Source organism: Taudactylus pleione, unplaced genomic scaffold, assembly GCF_031769625.1.
Source record: "Taudactylus pleione unplaced genomic scaffold, aTauple2 ptg000619l, whole genome shotgun sequence".
NCBI lineage: Eukaryota > Metazoa > Chordata > Amphibia > Anura > Myobatrachidae > Taudactylus > Taudactylus pleione.
In genome coordinates this window covers 4,785,889-4,805,845 of record NW_028285021.1, presented here as the reverse complement: position 1 = coordinate 4,805,845, position 19,957 = coordinate 4,785,889, and the positions used below count along the sequence as shown (strand labels likewise).

Genomic DNA, 19,957 nt, shown 5'->3' with positions numbered 1-19,957 from the left:
TTGGCAAGTGGACATTCCCATACTGCAGAACAAGCAGATATAATAAATGATTGCTACAGTGCATCCAGCAAATTGAACATTCATCTAGTGTTATCTTAAACTAATCTCCTTGTATTGTGTCCTAATGATAATCTGATACCGAACTCCATAAAGACTGGAGACCCTGCATTGCAGGGAAATTAATTGCTGTGCAACCTGGTAGAATCAAACACGCCTGTGCTGCCAACTATATTACTGCTATGTTGTAGTGAGTTATGGCTACATTTTCCTGCACCACCTTATGTAAAGATAGCTGCCACATTGCAGAGTAGACCAGCACAAATTGATAATACATTGCAGATCAGCCTTTGGCTCTCCAGCAGCTGTAGAACTACAAGTCTCAGCAGTATTTCCATAACAACTTGAAGAGATTGTCTGCTCTTTATGTAAAACCATTTTACTGCAGAACTGTGTAATAGACTGTGTGCTATAGCGTGTCCAATTCTAATCTGATGTTCCTAATTAAAAGGGTATCGTAAATATCCTAGGACACCAACTGTGTGCAATATCCTAAGAAGCGGGTGGCACCACAGGATGACTGGCCGCGCTGATGACAGTCTGTTAATGCACATAATTCCAAAACCATCCCCAATTAATTTGTGCATCAGAATAATTGCTGGTTGATACTGGGGGTACACTCAATCTGAGACAAACTGGACACGCAAGAGTCCCCATACATCTACTATGTATTGGACCAATTCCCTGTTCCACAATGAGATCTAACATGTTGGATTTCCCTGATTTGCCGATCACGATCAAAATATGATCGTGATCAGCAAATCAGGGATGAAGAATTTCACCAATACCCAACGGATCAGCGATCATCGACGGCCACCAATCGGCATTTCCGACCAGCGGGTCCGGTTGGATCGTGGAATCTGTGAGGGGCCCTTAATTGTCAAGTTCCAGTCAATTTGAATCGCCATCCAATAGGACAACTACTATTTTAAAGAGTTGTTGCACTTACAGAAGATACTAAATTTCCCATGACTTATGCTGGGTACACACTATGGGGCATATATAATTAGCCGTGGGATTTCACCCACGGCTAATTGTCAGGCTAAAGTCCCGCGACGCGGGGTTTAACTATTCAATTAAATAGCTATTTCCCCATGTCATTAGAATGGGACTCCTGCGCGAGAACACACTGATTCCGGGGAGAACTGCGGAATCAGTGTGTTTTACCTGCTCGCGCGAGGCCGAAAAGGGTGGCCTCACGCAGATTTTTACATCGCACCTGCGAGGTAAAGTCTGACAGCGGGGACTCACGCGCGGGGTCTCGGGGACACCCACGCGCGGAATCCCGGCTAATTGAATCCCCACCAGCGCGCAATTAGCCAAAGGGTTTAATTGAATATGCCCCTATGGGATATATTGTTCAATCAGCCGACGGATGACATATTGCATATATCTTCTGAACACACGTGCAGACGCACTGTCTGAATGACACCGTTCACAGAAATATTGCATCGGCCCTGCAGCACAGCCGATGCCGAAATATCTTGCAGATATATCGGTGCATTTGCTGCAGGGACTGCCGACACGGACATCTCAACTGGGTGGGCAAATTTAAATGCCAGCCCAGTTGTGATGTCAAGCCAGACATATTGAGCGGCAGATTGGTAAGTGTGTATTGGCTTACCAATCGGCCAGCGGACAAGTCGCCCAGTTGTGTACCCAGCATTAGTATTCTTAGCCACCTCCTATGCTCTTCAGCATGCCTGCATGAGCTGGCTCAGTTCGTTACATTTACAACGCAGGATCAGACACAACTGTTACAAAAGCCGGGAAAACTGAAGTAGAACAGCTGTGTCTTTATATAGAGAAACAATTGAAAACCGGAGCACAGAAGGTAGCCATAAAGAGGACATAACATAGCACGTCAGTAAATTGGATCATCTAAAAAGCACTTTCCATTTGAAAAGTAATTTTACGCTATCAAAAATTATTCAACCACAAATATAAAATTATGTTATACAAGTATATTAAAAAAAACGGCATGAAGTGCACCATGTGCATTTAAAACAACCATTACGAGATAATAAAAAATGGGTCATCTTACTTTGTAGCCCAGTAATGTTAGCTAAATGATCTTTAATGTTATTCCCTCGACTGTAGGAATGTATAGTTTTAACACAGCATTTATTAATGACCCCAAAATGGTTGTTTTAAATGCACAGGGTGCCCTATATGTAGTATTTTAATCCCGGCTGATCATTTTTTTTTACCCATACACTAAGAAGAAATGTAAAATCAAGCACAGCCTCACTTGCAGTTCTAGATTTGTGTTCTAGATTTGTGGTCTCCTGTCTTGCCCGTGTGGTTTGCCCTACGAGGGCAAGACAGAGAGAGACTTTCCTCTCTGCAAAATGCTGAGCCACAGGTATCATCCTTGATATATGTAATGGTCGATCATTTACCTTTAAATATATAACAGAAAATATATTTTATCATTATTTAAATTTAAATATAAGGAGGCGGGAATCGAGGTAAGAATTTATTGCAGTGCGATTCGAGATGGATATATAAGTTAGATACACTTTCCGCTAGGGGACTTAATGAATTGCTTGGATTGCAGTGCTTTCTTTAAATTATAATATCGGGTAGTATCTATGTTGCCCTTTATAATGCAAATGTGAATATAACATTTTTTGGGATATTATTGTAAATCCATTCATTGAGAGTGTGCTATTGTGTTTTTTTGTATTTATTGTGTTTCACATTGTAAGGGGCATATCCAATTGGGAGTGAATTTTACAAAAATCTCATGCCATGCAAGATTTTTTTATTTTTTTTTGTGTACCTTCAGAACAGGTCAAATGCTTCAAAAGATCTTTATTTGTAGGAAAATTTGTTGGGACTTGCTTCAGAACCCCTAAGACAATCCACCTAATGACTAATTAAGCCATTAGACGTTTTGAATTAGCTTAGTTAGTTCAATAATTACAATTGTTAAAACCAATAATGACTTCAAATTACCCCCAAATAATTTTTTTTCTATTACTGCATCCTAAAATGTAATTAAAGTAATTTGTTTAAATGAATTCACCTTTTTTCTTTTTCATCATTTGTTTGAATATAAACGAAAAGCAATTTCTTTTTAGAATTGTTTTTATACAAATTTTTTTTTTAATTGATCTAAAATGACCCCAAAATTACCTGTTCTTCTATTTTTGTTTTTTCTTCTTTTGCCATTTTAATCGTACAAATGAAATAAAAAAGTTCGTTTCTAACAATTTTATTTTTGGGGGGGGCGGGGTGGGGGGCCAGGCTGATTTCCACTTTTTTTTGTTTTTTATAATTTTCGTTCGGGTATTTAAAAAAAAAATTTGCATCCATTTCTCTTAATTGGCTACCACGGGTATTGTGAGCGTGCATACCCACGGTAATCCAAAATTTAACGCGAGGTCTGTGTCATTTTTTTTATGGGCAAAACCTCACGCCCAAATGGATTTGGCCCTTTAAGTGGTTAAGGGAGGTTGTAAGAAGCTGACGTGTTCCGTGGAGATGTTGTTGGAAGTATGCCAATTTAGAGAACAGAGAATCACACTCCGATATTAGGTGTAGGGTATTTGAATAATTGTAACCACCATATATTGTATATTTGTTTGTATGTGCATTTGTATGCTGATCCCTTAAGAAAATAGCGGTTAGCTATTGAAACATTGGAATAAAGGAATTATCTTAAATTGCTTATGGAGTCTCCGAGTGCCGCCTTATTGGTATGTGGTTATTGTTTGGGAATTCCTTTTATTGGATGACCAAATCGTTATGCATGGTGTGGGCAGAATGTAATTCGAAACATCAGTAATACCCTTTTCAGACTTAAGCCTAAAACCCAAATTTTTGCGCGTGAACACGCATCAACCCGGGTCTGGCGTATGTTGAAAGGTGCGGCCTGGGTTGTTAGCAGGGTTTTTCCCGGGACATGCAACTCAGGTCAACGACCCAGCTCAAGTGTGAAAGGTGCGACCTGGGTCTTGATGACCCAGGCCATGCCTAAAAACAAATTGATTGGCCGAGGATAGTGGCGCTTGGAGGTATGATCATCTCCAAATACCCACTGAATGCCGGAAGCCCGACTCACTGCAAGACCTGGGTCCATTGTGAAGGGTGACGATGCGGGTCATCCCACTAAGTGTGATAGGGGTAGCCCGGCTTCAACCCGTGCTCGGTGTCCCAGGTCCAAGCCGGGAATTTTATGTCTGAAAGCGGTATAAGGTTGTGAGGTCTGAAAATAAAAGTACAGACTCCACGGAGCAAAAAATACTTTAATTCATGAAATTTACATGATATAATGATATAAATTAATATCTAAGAGTCAAGCACAGAACATTCCAGTGTATTCCATACATAGGATCTTGTAACCAGGGAAGAATGGATTTATTTCAAATGTGATAACCTTCCATGCTGCAAAACCAAAAATCATTGTAATCCCATTATAAAAAATAAATCTCAGCCACTGATTGTGCATCCATTATCATCCCCTTCCTTATACTGTGAATGTTTATTCACTTTAATTAGACATAGAATTTCCCATAAACACATCTCAAATCTAACTTTAAATTAAACCTTAAGCACAAAAATCACTGAAGTTTGGTTGCAAGAAGAACAAAAAGTATTCTATAAATAGCTCATGGAAGAACGACTATAGGATATAGTAATGCATGTACACCCAATTAATCTGTAATACCAAAATGATATTACTAAGGAAAAAACACCATTAATTGATGTTGTTAGAAAGTGTCAGAAGATGGGCTAAGTGGCAGTAATAATAATTGCATGAATGCGGCTGGAGTGATATATATATATATATATATATATATATATATATACACATCACCAGTGTTAGGTGGCCCATACACAGGGCGGTTTGAAAACGTACGACACCTCGGTACGTTTTCAAATTCAGCCTGATGCATCGCATGCTGCTGTGAATGGTAAATGATGTGTCTTACAAGATGCTTCGTTTACCTATTTAACAGCATGACGGATCGCAGATCTTATGGTTTTTCCATAAGATCTACGATGCCGATGTACGACGGCGCGGACACGCATCGCCGTGGTACAGCATGCCAAACCACACACGATATGCACGATTGATCGTTGCTATCGATCTAAATCATGCAAAAAATCTTGCAGTGTATGGGCCGCCTTACGCTCATGTAAAATAGTGTCCAAAACCCCCCACCCACCGGCCCTTTTTAGGGTCCTATTTCTTTGAAAGCTCAGAAAATAGGATCAGACTACAGTAACAGATTAAGACCACCCAGCCCTGTAATTCCGGTGATGGTATGAAAGACCGTAGTCATCTAGTTCCTTATTTTCCCCACATGTAAAGAAATAAAGAGCATGAAACCAGCTTCACGCCACCAGCAGATGCTGCAACAGACTTTAACCAAAACTATTTCTATATTTATGGACATAGAAAGCTCCCCGGTGTTACACCACACAGCAGGGTATAGAGAGAACGGTGTATGAATGTGAGCATGAGCCTTTAACTCTGACACAGACAACAGCTACTGGGTACACACTGACAGATATATCTGTCCAATCTGTCTGGTGGGAAGGAAAATCTGGTAATGTATGGGAGCAAATACCAATAGAAATTTGCTCCAAAACCCTGGAAGACTGTCCAATCTGTGTGGTGGAAACGAAAATCTGGTCTGATATACATGTCAGTGTGTACCCAGTAGCTTTTGTCGGTGTCAGAGTTGTCACCATTGTGGTTACAGAGGGGAATTCAAGCTCTCACGGGTTGACAGTGTTTGTTGGATTAGTGTTTGTTGTGATGGCAAGTCCAGGAAAAGGTATATTGTTGGAGAGATTACTTGGCTTTGGCAAATCCCACACGGTCATTAGCCCGGTCAAACACAGTGTAATACTGGCCAATGAAGATATCTCCCATTATCCAGAGTGGTCCAGCTGGAGGAGGTATGTCAAGACCCATGAAGCCACTGATGCAGATGGTGTGGTTGAACTGGTTCACCTGGACGAGAGGAAGGTTAGTTGTTGCAAGGAACCCACTTCCCCGCTTATATTGTTATGGCTTTCATGACATACATGTGCATGCAATTCTACCAACTGCCCCAGTCACCAGTTCAAACATGCATGTAGTGAGACCATGTTACCCACTACACCCTATCTCCTTCTCCATGTAACGCCAGCCCTCACATTTTCACAAGTCTCAAGTGCTCACCTTCAACACGTACTGCTCTCCTGTTAGGCTGAAGTCCTGTCCTCCAAACGTGAACGTCACCACAGGCAGGGAAGGGATTTTATCACACAACACCATGTACTACAAGAGACACAGCTGTTACACAATAACATTGGATGAGGAGACAGATATTACCCAGCACTCATGCAGGCAGCAAAGTAGTAACTACTCATTACCATGGAAGACCAGTGGGCTAGGTACAGCAGTGGCAGTCCTTCCTTTATATTTGGGTCAGCACTGTGGTGCGCTCCCATTCAAGATGAACTTGAAACAAACCAACATTTTGCAGCTTTGTAAAGGGGTCACGCAAACACAACGTAACACAAAACTGATTGAAGCTGGCCAGCAGCGGCTGTAACATAATGTAACAGCCTTCAGGTCTTCCATCTCATACCTATAACTAGCTCAGTTATCCAAGGCAGCCAAGGATTTTCATATCTAAAACCCAAGTTACACAACCATGATAACCTGCAGTTTCCAATTTGCCCACTTCCTTGGACAAGGAGTACTATACCGCTCATCCTGTCTACACAAGACCACCAGGGGTCTACAGGGAGTGCGGCCATTTTGGTATATATCAAATTCTCTAATATGCCCCAATTTTCTTATTTCAGTGGATAGGCCATGCATAATATATACTATAGATAAATGTTTCATTCATATTAAGGGTGGAATTAATACAATTAGATAATGAGTACGCACCTCTCCATGAATCAATGGGATGGCTCCGATAGCTTTCTGCAGTGCAGTCACTTCTTCCACCGGGCCGATGAGCAAGGAGGTCCCGGTATCCACAATAACTTCGCAGCTGCCTTTACACAGTGTAAGCTGCCCTCCAACACTTAATCTGACGGGGAAAAGACCGTTCTTAGGGAACACAGTACTACTCACGTCAAAATCATTTCAAGATGCATAATCACAAAAGAGGAATAAAATACAGTCAAGTTAAGGTGTTATATGGTCAGCAAACCATGGTGGGTGGGCACACTTTACATTACATGTGTATGTTTATGTATTTATCATAGCCAGCCTTTATGGTCTGCTATTGCCCCCCATTAGCCATCAACAGGATCCCAAACGCCTTCTTCATTACGCTGTGTGAGAAGTTCTAGTCTGCAAACAATACATTGCTTTCCCTAATGAGTAAAGCGTAATCCCACATATTGTCTTATCTGCGGTTCTAATAATTTCCTGAATCTTTCACATAAACTATTTGTGAATGTTAGGATTGTTTAGTTTGTCCCATTACTTTTGGCCCCTTAAAAAGTGGGAGGCACATATAGAAACCGTTGTAATTCCTACACCGTTCACCTGATTTGGATGTAATTACCCTCAAATTAAATCTGAAAGTCTGCAGTTAAATCTCATCTTGTTTGTTTCATTTCAAAGCCATTGTGGTGGTGAATAGAGGCCAAAATATGAAAATTCTGTCAATGTCCCAATATTTATGCACCTGACTGTACGTCTCTCTCGTAGCCTTGGCAGAAATAGGACTCCAGCTAGGGGGAGGAGATCGATAATAACACGTAACAGTTGGTGGTAGTTCAGCTCTCAGTGGCACCCTAAATTATATTTTATTCATATCTCTTTAATTTGTAATAAGTTTTACAAAATGAATATGTAATTTATTTTAGCCAGAAGGAAGCAGGGAAAAATATATTGCAAAATGTTATATAGCCAATGAATTTGCAGTTTAACAGTTGTGTCCTTCCAGATGAGGTCATATTATCACGTTGCCAATACGGTGACATACAACCCCGAACACAACCTTTTTCTCATAACACCATCAGCACGCCTTTACAAGAGGACACGCATAGGGACGTAATCAGCACGCCTTTACAGGAGGACACACATAGGGACGTAATCAACACGCCTTTACAGGAGGACACGCATAGGGACGTAATCAGCACGCCTTTACAGGAGGACACACATAGGGACGTAATCAACACGCCTTTACAGGAGGACACACATAGGGACGTAATCAGCACGCCTTTACAGGAGGACATGCATAGGGACGTAATCGGCACATCTTTACAGGAGGACAGGCATAGGGACGTAATCAGCTGCTGACACAAGAAGTTAGGGTTAGGCTAAAATATCATCACCAACATTCACAACGTCGACATTCTAAAAGTGTCGACATTATGTCAGTGCCAACATTGTCAACGTTAATGACAATATTCTGACCATTGCGACATGTCATACCACACCCCAAACAAACTATGCATAAACCCATTACACCACTAAGTAGATGGTCAGCCTGCGGCTACTTACTGGTCCATACGAATCTGCCAGTATGCCTTGCGTGTCACATTAAAGTACTTGAAGTCACCTGCGTAATACTCCGGGTCTGTGCCTCCAAGTAACAGTTCCCCACCAGGCTGGGAATCTGGGTCCCTAGGACACATTTATTACAACAGCATTAGGGAATGGATTTTTGCAAGAAATAACAATATAGTGAGAACTATTATTTCTTTAATTTCTACAGGGTTAGGCACTAGGGGAAGGGTCAGGGTTACGCTGTGGGAGAGAACGTTAGGCACTAGGGGGAGGGTCGGAGTTAGGCACTGGGGGGGCAGGATTAGACACTTGGGGAGGGCTAAGGTAAAACTTGGGTACACACCTAAAGATTTGGGTTGGTTACGGCATCCCGACGGTTAGAATTCAGATGGTCGGAATGCCGGCAGCGGAAGCCTGATGGTGAAAATGCCGGAAATGTATGGTAGGTATTCTAAAATAAACCATAACCCTCCCGCCGCCTAACCCTCCCCTCCTGCAGCCTAACCCTAACACTCCCCTCCCGCAGCCTAAAGGTGCATACGGACAGTCAGATCTGTCAGACGTACGGTGAACTACGAACGATAAACGACGAACGATTTTACCAACGATTTCATGAACTACGAACGATTTTTGACAGTATTAAAATGAATGAAAATCGACCAAATCTGATTGCAAACACATCAGATGTCATATCGTTATCTGACAAAAGGGAACGTGCATCGTCATCATTGCAGTGACACGTCAGATTTTCTTTCAGATATGAACGAGTGAACGATTTTTAAAATCGTTATTGTACACATCTGAAGGAAAATCTGACAATGTGTATGCACCATAACCCTAACCGTTTGAAGTTGTCAGCATTTTCAACCATCAGGATCCAGCAGTCGGTATAGTGAACGTCAGGATTCTGACTGTCAGGATGCTGACTACATCCCAAAGGTATATCTGTCCAATCTGACTGGTTGAAACAAAAATCTGGTAATGTATGGGAGCGAATGACGATCAGCCATTTGTTCCCAAACGGTGGAAAACAGTCAAACAAAATTGTTCAGATAAATGAGTTAAATAAAACTGATTTTGCCAAGTTTGTCTGAACGACCATTGTCTGGTTTTCAGTGTTTGGGAGCAAACGGACGATTATCATTTGCTCATTATCAGATTTTTATTCCAACCAGACAGATTAGACAGATAAATCTTTAGGCGTGTACAAAGCTTTAGGCACTAGGGGGAGGGTTGGGTTATGCTGCAGGAGAAAGAGCTAATGTTAGGAACTAAGGGCAGGGTTAGGGGGTTAGCGTTACTCTCCGCTGCTAGATCAGATGACTGGGGAAACTCTGGATCAGCTGACCACCACACCCAGAAGACACCACTGAATTGCTACCAAATAAGTGACCGGCGGGACACCCAGTTTTGTAGACATTCTAATCATGTTGACATGATGAATGTTGACAAAACAAACCCAATCAGTGCACACGTATACTTACTGCAGCCCCTGACTATATTATGTGACCTTAGAATTTAGTCCGGTATGTGGAAAGTATTGTGATTCAGTTTAGTAGGACCAAACTGCACCGTTCGATACGGAGCCAAACAACCCGCTTGCTATGTTATGCACCTCATGTCTTGATGAAAACCAGCTTTTGGTCACAACTTATCAAGTCTAATTGAACATACTCAGCCGAGAACCCATTTTGATACTTTAGCAGAATTCTAAGGCAAACTGTACTTCTGAAATAACGTGTGACGTGTACCAGGCCACTACGCTTTATACAGGCGCCCAAGTATTTTAAATTTATATATTTTATAGCCTGGAGGTCCCCTTAGTAATGCTGAGATAGGCGTTCTAAACCAAATGCAAAACATAAAATCATTTTATATTCAATTGATCAAAAAAAAAAAAAAAAAAAGGCTGTTTATGTGCATTGTAGAACCTGTCCCCAGTTACAAATATAAATAGCGACTTGCTCCATAGCGGATCGTCACCTGTTCAGGTAGAAGGAGAACACATTGTCATCTACCAGCTTCTGCTGCATAATATCATCAAACACAGTGGGGGCGCCATCCACAGAGATTCGCGGATACGCCATGCCCAAAATACCATCAAACTTTGCGGCCACAAACGTGATACCAGGCTGCTTGATGGCCTCTGCAAAAAGCTGTCCCTTTACAGCAATATTCCCAATCTGGAGGAGGGAGAGAAGAGAATACATTTCACTGTACCAGGATTGTCCAGATACATTTTCCTACACACTGCGAAGGAGGCCATTTTGTGGGCTGCATTCATTAATAGGGAATTCCTAAGCTGAATATTAGTTATAATTCACAAAATGGCTGTTGGCACTGTGAGCAGCACACACTTATCTGTAATAAAGTACAACCTCCATAGCAGAAGGTTTGGTTCTGCAGAAGACATTAACCCAGTCTTACCGTTACAGTATCCTGACTGATGTATCCGGACAAGCTCCCACTGCCATACTGAATGGAAAAGTCAGTGCCATTCGCCACATAGGTAGAGGATTTGGAAGAGTCATACTTGTGGTGCAGCCCTGTTATAGAAGGAAGTGGTTAGCCTTGAGTGTAAGGGTTGTGACCACATTAATGTTGCAGGCATACACTCACCACACGAATCGTAAAAAAAAAAAAAAAATTACACACACACACACTACACAATTATATGCTGGTTTTATGTTGTATGCATCATCTTAATAAGATGCTTCTAATTAAAAGTGTACACCCTATGCTTAACACAAGAGTTCACTAAGAACTTGTGACATCACAAAGGCACAAAATGGCTTCCTCAACCATGTGTTACAACAATTTCCAGAAACACAGCAGCACTATCATCTCCATAAACTAAATAAAAATCAAATTAGAGGGTGGCAGCTTCGCAAGTAGAAAGGACGGGGACAATGAGGTACTACAATCTATAATATTATTGGAGGATAATCTATAAAAAGGAAACATAATAAAAGGGAAATTGGAATAATCAACAGATAAATTAACCTCAAAATATTACTTCAAGCATTTGACACATATTTCAAACGTTCATTAAAAAATATATATATATATTTGCACCCTTGCCAGTCAAATGTGCCCCCAAGATCTGAAGAGTCCAGGTACAGTTTGCCACTATAATATATTATAGGAGAAGCTGGGTATATATATATATATATATATATATATATTCCAGTGATGAATGTACTCACAGCAGGCGATGTCTAGCAGGGAGCAGTGAATGGATGGGACCCAGAGATTAGAGGAACCTGTGTCAAACACCACCATAAAGGACTGAGGAGGCGTCCCAATGCCAATTTCACCATAATACTGTGCCTGTCAAGTGACAAAAAGAAAATTAAATATATTTAAGATTAACACAGGTTTGCTTTAATAATGTGCTAAAGGATAACGTCCTGTTTATTAGCCTTCAATGTCTAAATGATGAAGCCCCTAATGCTTCTTACACACAGCATCGAAAAATAATAAACAAAATAAAAATTACCGAAGCTGCATTTCCTATGCGGGTACAGCTAAAGGATAACAAGATGGTCCCAAAATAAACACCTTCATATACAGACACGACAAAACAAGATATAACCTAGAGAAACAAGGATTCCCAATAGTGAAATAATTATATATATTTATTATAAGGTGGTGAGTAAATATAAAAATAAACTAAATCGCTCAAAAAAACAGCATAAAATGAACACAAATCCGCCACCAGCATGATTGGGTACCGTACTGGAGTGTGTGGGTGTACAGAACACACCTAGGGGTAAATTTACTAAAGTGAGAGTTTTTAGAAGAGAGTTTTTAAAGTGATGTTGCCCATAGCAACCAATCAGATTCTACTTAAGATTTTACTAGCACCTTCTAGAAGATAATAGCTAGAATCTGATTGGTTGCTATGGGCAACATCACTTTAAAAACTCTCTTCTAAAAACTCTCACTTTAGAATCACATCGCAGTGTCCTGGCAACTCCCGGGAACAGGAATCTGCAGCACTCCCTAGGAGTGGAAAAGTTAACCTTGATGTTAACAAACAATCTGGCAGGACCCCTCTGTAAAATCCACCAACGCATTTCAACTCTACATGAGTCTTTTTCAAGGTGACTATCCCAACTGGCGGAAACATGGTCAAACACTGAGGTGCATACTGTGATCAGATTTCTGCATCTATAGGGTAAATCAGCAGCTGAAATTCATCGCCAACTCATCAAGGTGTACGGTGATAACATCATGTCATGGACACAGGTTCGGTGCACTGCCTTTCAGAATGGCAGGACAGACGTTCAAGATGAGCAATGATCCGGCCGGCCAAGCGCGTCCAACACAGATGATAATTTGTGCTGCACTGATGGTCTGATTCAGGAGGATTCATCTATGTGGACTATTGAAGAAGCTTGTTGGAAGGTGATTCGCAACCGACAGTGAAGTTCAGCAAACTGTCATGTCCTGGCTTCAGGCCATGATGCCTTGGTGCATGTTGGAACAAATGCTTAGACAAGTATGGGGACTATGTGGAAAAATAATCTGTACCAAGGCCAATACTATTGATTATACGTATATGTACGAGTTGAATACATTTACGCAATGAGAGGTCTTATTTATTGAACCACCCACGTACATTTAGCTTGTCAACTCAAATAGTACCTGTATCTGCTAAATAACAGGGCCCCAAGAGTCATTGAACTAAGTATTTTAACGAAGGTAGAGATAACACCGTAACTGCTGGTACTTTCTACGGTATAATAAAATCACTTCTCAGACAGATAACAGTCAGCCATCACCACACATCACTGGGATGTGGGAGAAAGTGTATTCTGACAAAATCCTATCCGTGACTAAGAACTACAGTATCTATTATACAAAGCTGTAAGGCATGTGTCTAACACAGGCGCAGTACAAAGCTACAGGAAGGCGCTTGGAGCTGGCACAAACTCTCCCATGAACACTCCTCACGCACACACAGCCTTCCCAACCACAACAGTCCAAGTGGCTCCACCCACAAATAAATGGGGGGGGAGGGGGGGGGGCAAAAATCAGAGGCAGAGATTAAGGTATAGGGGACAGAGATGCAGGGGGGCATGAGGCTGGAGAGATGCAAGGGAGAGGGTGGGAATGAGGCGCAGGGGGTGCAAACATGAGGCTGGAGAGAGAGCCACAGGGGGGGTCATGAGGCTGGAGCGAGACGCAGGGGACACCATGAGGCTGAAGAGAGAGACGCAGGGGGGACCATGAGGCTGAAGAGAGAGACGCAGGGGGGACCATGAGGCTGAAGAGAGAGACGCAGGGGGGACCATGAGGCTGAAGAGAGAGACGCAGGGGGGACCATGAGGCTGAAGAGAGAGACGCAGGGGGGACCATGAGGCTGAAGAGAGAGACGCAGGGGGGACCATGAGGCTGAAGAGAGAGACGCAGGGGGGACCATGAGGCTGAAGAGAGAGACGCAGGGGGGACCATGAGGCTGAAGAGAGAGACGCAGGGGGGACCATGAGGCTGAAGAGAGAGACGCAGGGGGGACCATGAGGCTGAAGAGAGAGACGCAGGGGGGACCCTGAGGCTGAAGAGAGAGACACAGGGGGGACCCTGAGGCTGAAGAGAGACGCAGAGCGGACCATGAGGCTGAAGAGAGAGACGCAGAGTGGATCATGAGGCTGAAGAGAGAGACGCAGGGGACACCATGAGGCTGAAGAGAGAGACGCAGAGCGGACCATGAGGCTGAAGAGAGAGACGCAGGGGACACCATGAGGCTGAAGAGAGAGACGCAGAGCGGATCATGAGGCTGAAGAGAGATGCAGGGGGGACCATGAGGCTGAAGAGAGAGACGCAGAGTGGATCATGAGGCTGAAGAGAGAGACGCAGAGCGGACCATGAGGCTGAAGAGAGAGACGCAGGGGACACCATGAGGCTGAAGAGAGAGACGCAGAGCGGATCATGAGGCTGAAGAGAGATGCAGGGGGGACCATGAGGCTGAAGAGAGAGACGCAGGGGAACACCATGAGGCTGAAGAGAGAGACGCAGAGCGGTTCATGAGGCTGAAGAGAGATGCAGGGGGGACCATGAGGCTGAAGAGAGAGACGCAGAGCGGACCATGAGGCTGAAGAGAGAGACGCAGGGGAACACCATGAGGCTGAAGAGAGAGACGCAGAGCGGATCATGAGGCTGAAGAGAGAGACGCAGGGGACACCATGAGGCTGAAGAGAGAGACGCAGAACGGACCATGAGGCTGAAGAGAGAGACGCAGGGGACACCATGAGGCTGAAGAGAGAGACGCAGAGCGGATCATGAGGCTGAAGAGAGATGCAGAGGGGACCATGAGGCTGAAGAGAGAGACGCAGAGCGGACCATGAGGCTGAAGAGAGAGACGCAGGGGACACCATGAGGCTGAAGAGAGAGACGCAGAGCGGATCATGAGGCTGAAGAGAGAGACGCAGAGCGGATCATGAGGCTGAAGAGAGAGACGCAGGGGACACCATGAGGCTGAAGAGGGAGACGCAGGGGACACCATGAGGCTGAAGAGGGAGACGCAGAGCGGACCATGAGGCTGATGAGAGAGACGCAGGGGGGACCATGAGGCTGAAGAGAGATGCAGGGGGGACCATGAGGCTGAAGAGAGAGACGCAGAGGGGACCATGAGGCTGAAGAGAGAGACGCAGAGCGGACCATGAGGCTGAAGAGAGAGATGCAGAGCAGACCATGAGGCTGAAGAGAGAGACGCAGGGGACACCATGAGGCTGGAGAGAGACACGCAGGGGGGACCATGAGGCTGAAGAGAGAGACGCAGGGGGGACCATGGGATTGAAGAGAGAGACGTAGGTGGGACCATGAGGCTGAAGAGAGAGACACAGGGGATAGTCATGAGGTGCTAGAAAGATGCAGGTCATGAGGAGCTAGAGAGACACGGGGGGTCATGAGGCGCTAGAAAGATGCAGGTCATGAGGAGCTAGAGAGACACGAGGGGGTCATGAGGCGCTAGAGACTCAGATGGGCAGCCATGAGGCGCTAGATATGCAGAGGAGCTGTCATGAGGCTCTAGAGAGACCGATGAGGCAGTCATGAGGCTGGAGAGAGATGTAGAGGGGGTCATAAGGCTGGAGAGAGATGCGGGGGGGGGGGAGGGGGGCATGAGGCTGGCAAACAATGGGTCAAAATGTGGAGGTTTTTATGAGTCTTACATAAACAATAGTGCAAAAAATCAGGAAGAGAATCACTCAAACTTACAGACCACCTCTGACAACAGGTAAAGGATTACTTACATATTTGTTAGTGTAGAGTGGAAGACATGATTTCACTGTCATGTATTCTCCAGTAACTATTGAACAATGCTGCTAATCCTCACCATTGCTGTACCACTACCAACATTATTAGTATAATATAGGAGGATGTATCAAAACTTCTAAAGAGTGGGGACATTGTCCATAGCAACCAGTTTCTATGTATTATTTTATAGAATGTTTTTGATAAATGCTAGCCAGAAGCTGATTGGGGAAGTTGCCCATAGCAACCAATCTTTAGGTTTGATTAATTTCCCCCTGTGTGTACTTGAACTCACACATATCAGGGACACTGCAACGTCAATTCAATATGCAGCTAGTTTCTTTCCTGTTTTGAACGCAACTTTATTGTTTTCAAAATGAAGAACAAACACTGCTGTGTTGGTCTTTTTTTGTCTTGGTCAACAACACTTTATTGCCATTCTCCTACTGCCATTTAGCTTTTCTTTTTACCAAGATAATGACCAGGCTCGTATGTTTAGAGACACATGAGACTGATCTGGAGGACTGCCTGGGAAAAAAATAAATAAAGTATGATTTACCAATAAAATAAATCACACTGAATATGCAGTCTCACTGCTTGGCTAATTCACTCTTATATAGGAAGAATGCATATGAAGTAGACTCAGAACTCTGTGTTTACATGCCAAGATCTACAAGATCTATGAAGTATTTTTAAATAACCTTTAAGACAGAAAGTGACTGCCTGGATGAGTATTAGAGGGGGCTTCTACCTTCAAGTAACTTTCATTTATTACCTTTAATGTGCCTTCATGCAACTTTTATTAATATTGTTCTAATTCTTTCTAGCTTCCTTCTCTGGAACTTATTGCAAAGTACACCACAACACTCCCAGTTCCAGATCGATGCCCCTAAATGGTCCACCCAGCACACTACCCCCCTCTCTCAGGAGTAACTTAGGTGACAAAAAGATGTCACAACAAAGTCCAGCCTCCTACCACTATCATTACAATAAATACTTCCGTTTTTTTCTAGTGGTTCATTTTTAGCTTAAATTAAAATATGAGAAAGAGGAGACATAACATGTAGAAGCTAATAAGTTAAAGTGATCTGAAGGTGGAAAACCCCGTTATAGCAGCGTTTAGCGTTAGCATACTTACGTCTAAATAGTTTAACAGTTTCTCTGGTGTGGGGTCTGCGCTAGCAGGAAATCCTGAATAAAATGTCCCATTTGTTCCCATCAGGTGCTGCAGGTCCTTGCTGGCATTAGCAAAAGTATGTCGGATTGTCTGCATTTTTCTTAGCGGGATTCTGTAGAGAGGTTAGACATCATTTGAAAATAAAAATACATGTAGAAAAGCACCATATGTTTCTTCCAGGACCTGTCCATAGCGATGTCATGTTACTATAAAGATATTGGAAAAAAGCTACATTGATAACTACAGCAGCTCTAGTAGAGACATCTCTTATGGTGGGTACACACTACACGATATGCTCCCTGAGCGATATCGTGTAGTGTTGTCCCCGGCAGACTGTGCTCAATGTCGTTCATGACATTGAGCACAGCCGCTGAACGATATCATTAATGATATCGTTCAGCGCCGGGCTCTCTCCCCCACTCCCTGACATGCAGCAACCTGACGAGATCGTCTGGTTGGCCTGCATGTCAGCCCGATGAACGATAATGACGAACGACCCGCGGGAACGCGCGTTGTCGTCATCGTTCATCTTTTTGGGGTTAAAAATGGAAAATAAAGTGGACGACTGAACGATAACGATATCGTTATCGTTCAGTCGTCCACTTTATCGCCCAGTGTGTACGCACCTTTACAGTTGTAAACAATATGGATAAAGATATATCCATAAAACACAACTATGAGTAAATCCATGTTTAAAAAAACAAATGTATTAAAAAAAATATACACTGTTTTCTGATAAATGCACCTTTAATACAGAGCCACGAGTTAATAGTATAGTAACTATGTATAGTTAATACATGAACACATCCTACACTCTTTGTAGATGATCTAACCGAACAACTACATGTGCAGACACACATTGCCTAGCAAGGGATTCTTCTTGCAGTACATCAAGGGAACCTGTTGTTATTCTGCTGCTTCTGTGGGACTACAAGTTTCAGCAACACCTGGCCACTTTTGGTTGCACAGTGGCTGGCAAGTCACAGGTAGTAATAGAACAATTCACTCTTCTGCACTGAGGCGTGTTATTGTTGCACTTCACACATGATGGAATGCAGGATCTGGAGTGTGATCATCATTCTGAGTGCCCCTCACATCTCCTGGCTAACACCCATGTTGGCTGTAGCTTGCACAGGCCATTACATAACATATATATCTATATACAGTACACAGCTCACTCTCACCTGACTAGTGCTGATCCCGGCTGTATAAGTGAACACAGCAGTAAAGTCCATGTCAGCAGTGTGTCCATAGTGGCAGACAGCAGTATGTATTAGCACTGTGCACACCGGCTGCTTACTGCCAGCAGTACTGTCACTGTGTCATATGATCAGATCTCGGTCTAGCTCTCGGAAGCAGCAGCAGCAATTCCCATGTACACAACGCGTCACTGGTCAGCTGACCCAGCAGCAGCAGTCATGTGATAGCAGGGATCCGTACCTCCAGCTCCCGGGAGTGCGCATACTCAGACTACTCTGCCACCTATCGCCCTCTGGTGGAAATCATATGAAAAAAAAAAAGTTATGCACGTGTGGCCATCGGTGTGTTCTTCATCGATGTTTGCCATCGATGGTGGAACTGAAAGGAACAATCGATGGTAGTTGTAAAGTAAACTATGTAGTGGTGGACCATTTATGGTTTCACCCACCAATGATCTGCAGCACAATCAGAAGTGAGGACGGGGCTACGCAGGTCGCGTTGGGGGTGGCTCTACTCTCCGTGTCCCGACACCTAGTTAAAAAAAAAAATAGAATCGGGGGAGCTCTGTTTCATCGATGGTGGAGAACCATTGGATCTCCACCATCAATGTCAAAACAATATAACATCAGATGTTAACTGTCGATTGTTGCATAAATTAGGGATGGCCATAAGTGAGGTGTTCACTGATGGGTCTATCGGTGGTTACAATCGATGGCTCACAAACCATTGATGGTGAACCATCAATGGTTTGCACCCCTCGATGGCCAACGTTGTGGGGGAGAATGTCAGGCAACGAGCCAATCAGAAAACGGGCAGGGCTAAGCTCCGTATCCGCCGTAAAATAAAACAAATCATCGGCTTCCACTTGTTCATCGATGGCTAAGAACCATTGGCTCTTAGCAATCAATGGGTTTTTTTGTTTTAAAAAAATTTCAACATCGGTCGTAAAACAATCGAAGATTGCAAATCATCGATGGTTGATGGCCATCCCTAGCATCAATGGCCAGACCGATTTCTTCCTTAGCATCACTCTGCACCCATGACAGACGACACCACCGACTTTACAATGCTGCGAACTGAATTTTTATAAATATGTTCTTAAATAAAATAAAAAATTGAGGGCCTTTTTATAAAACAAAAAATTGCCAGTTCAGTGGTTAATAGCAGCCTGAAGAAAAGGGGAAAATAGTAAATGAAAATATTCTTATAGGTTTATAGCAGAGAAGTGGTGCAGAGGTCTTGTGAGCACCTGCTATAGTGTGGGCCCATTTCAAAGGTAATGCTGGGTACATCCTGTGCAATTTATTGCTTGTACAGCCGTCAAACGATATATCGTTCAGTGCATTGGTTCGTGTGTGCACACGATATATCTGTGAACTACGTAGTTATATATTGAGATATATTGTGTTGGATAAGCAGCACAGCAGATGCAATATATCTTGCAGATATATTGTGCACATCGGCCAATGTGTAGGGGCGACCGACCAACCCGTTACGCTGCCCGAAGAACAGCCGACAATGACATGACAACTGCGCGGGCAAATTGAATTGCCCGCCCTGTTGTGATCTCTGGCCAGACATATCGAACAGCCAATTGGTAAGTGTGTATACTTACCAACTCAGTTGCTTGGTCAGTGGGATGGTCCGCCGGCTGCTGGGTCAGCTAGGTGTGTTCCCCATTTAAGGGAATGGGTTTGGGGAAGGGGGGCATCCAGCATCTTGGAAGTGCTGGTTATACCCCTGTTGCATAGCCACTCACCCATAATGCATAGTCACACCCCATGTGC

The 19,957-nt window shown here is 43.4% G+C and overlaps 1 protein-coding gene across 1 annotated transcript; it reads right to left on the bottom strand.

The window, feature by feature from the left end:
- Positions 1 to 4,292: 4,292 nt before the first annotated feature.
- LOC148479667 (cathepsin D-like) lies at positions 4,293 to 18,358 on the bottom strand. Its single transcript, XM_088454557.1, has 9 exons — positions 18,155 to 18,358; positions 16,932 to 17,082; positions 11,743 to 11,866; positions 10,964 to 11,082; positions 10,520 to 10,719; positions 8,531 to 8,653; positions 6,959 to 7,103; positions 6,239 to 6,337; positions 4,293 to 6,028 (listed from the first exon to the last, which is right to left on the bottom strand). The coding sequence occupies exons 1-9, from the start codon at positions 18,220 to 18,222 to the stop codon at positions 5,867 to 5,869; spliced, it is 1,191 nt and encodes a 396-aa protein (XP_088310683.1). The 5' UTR covers positions 18,223 to 18,358; the 3' UTR covers positions 4,293 to 5,866.
- Positions 18,359 to 19,957: the final 1,599 nt, after the last annotated feature.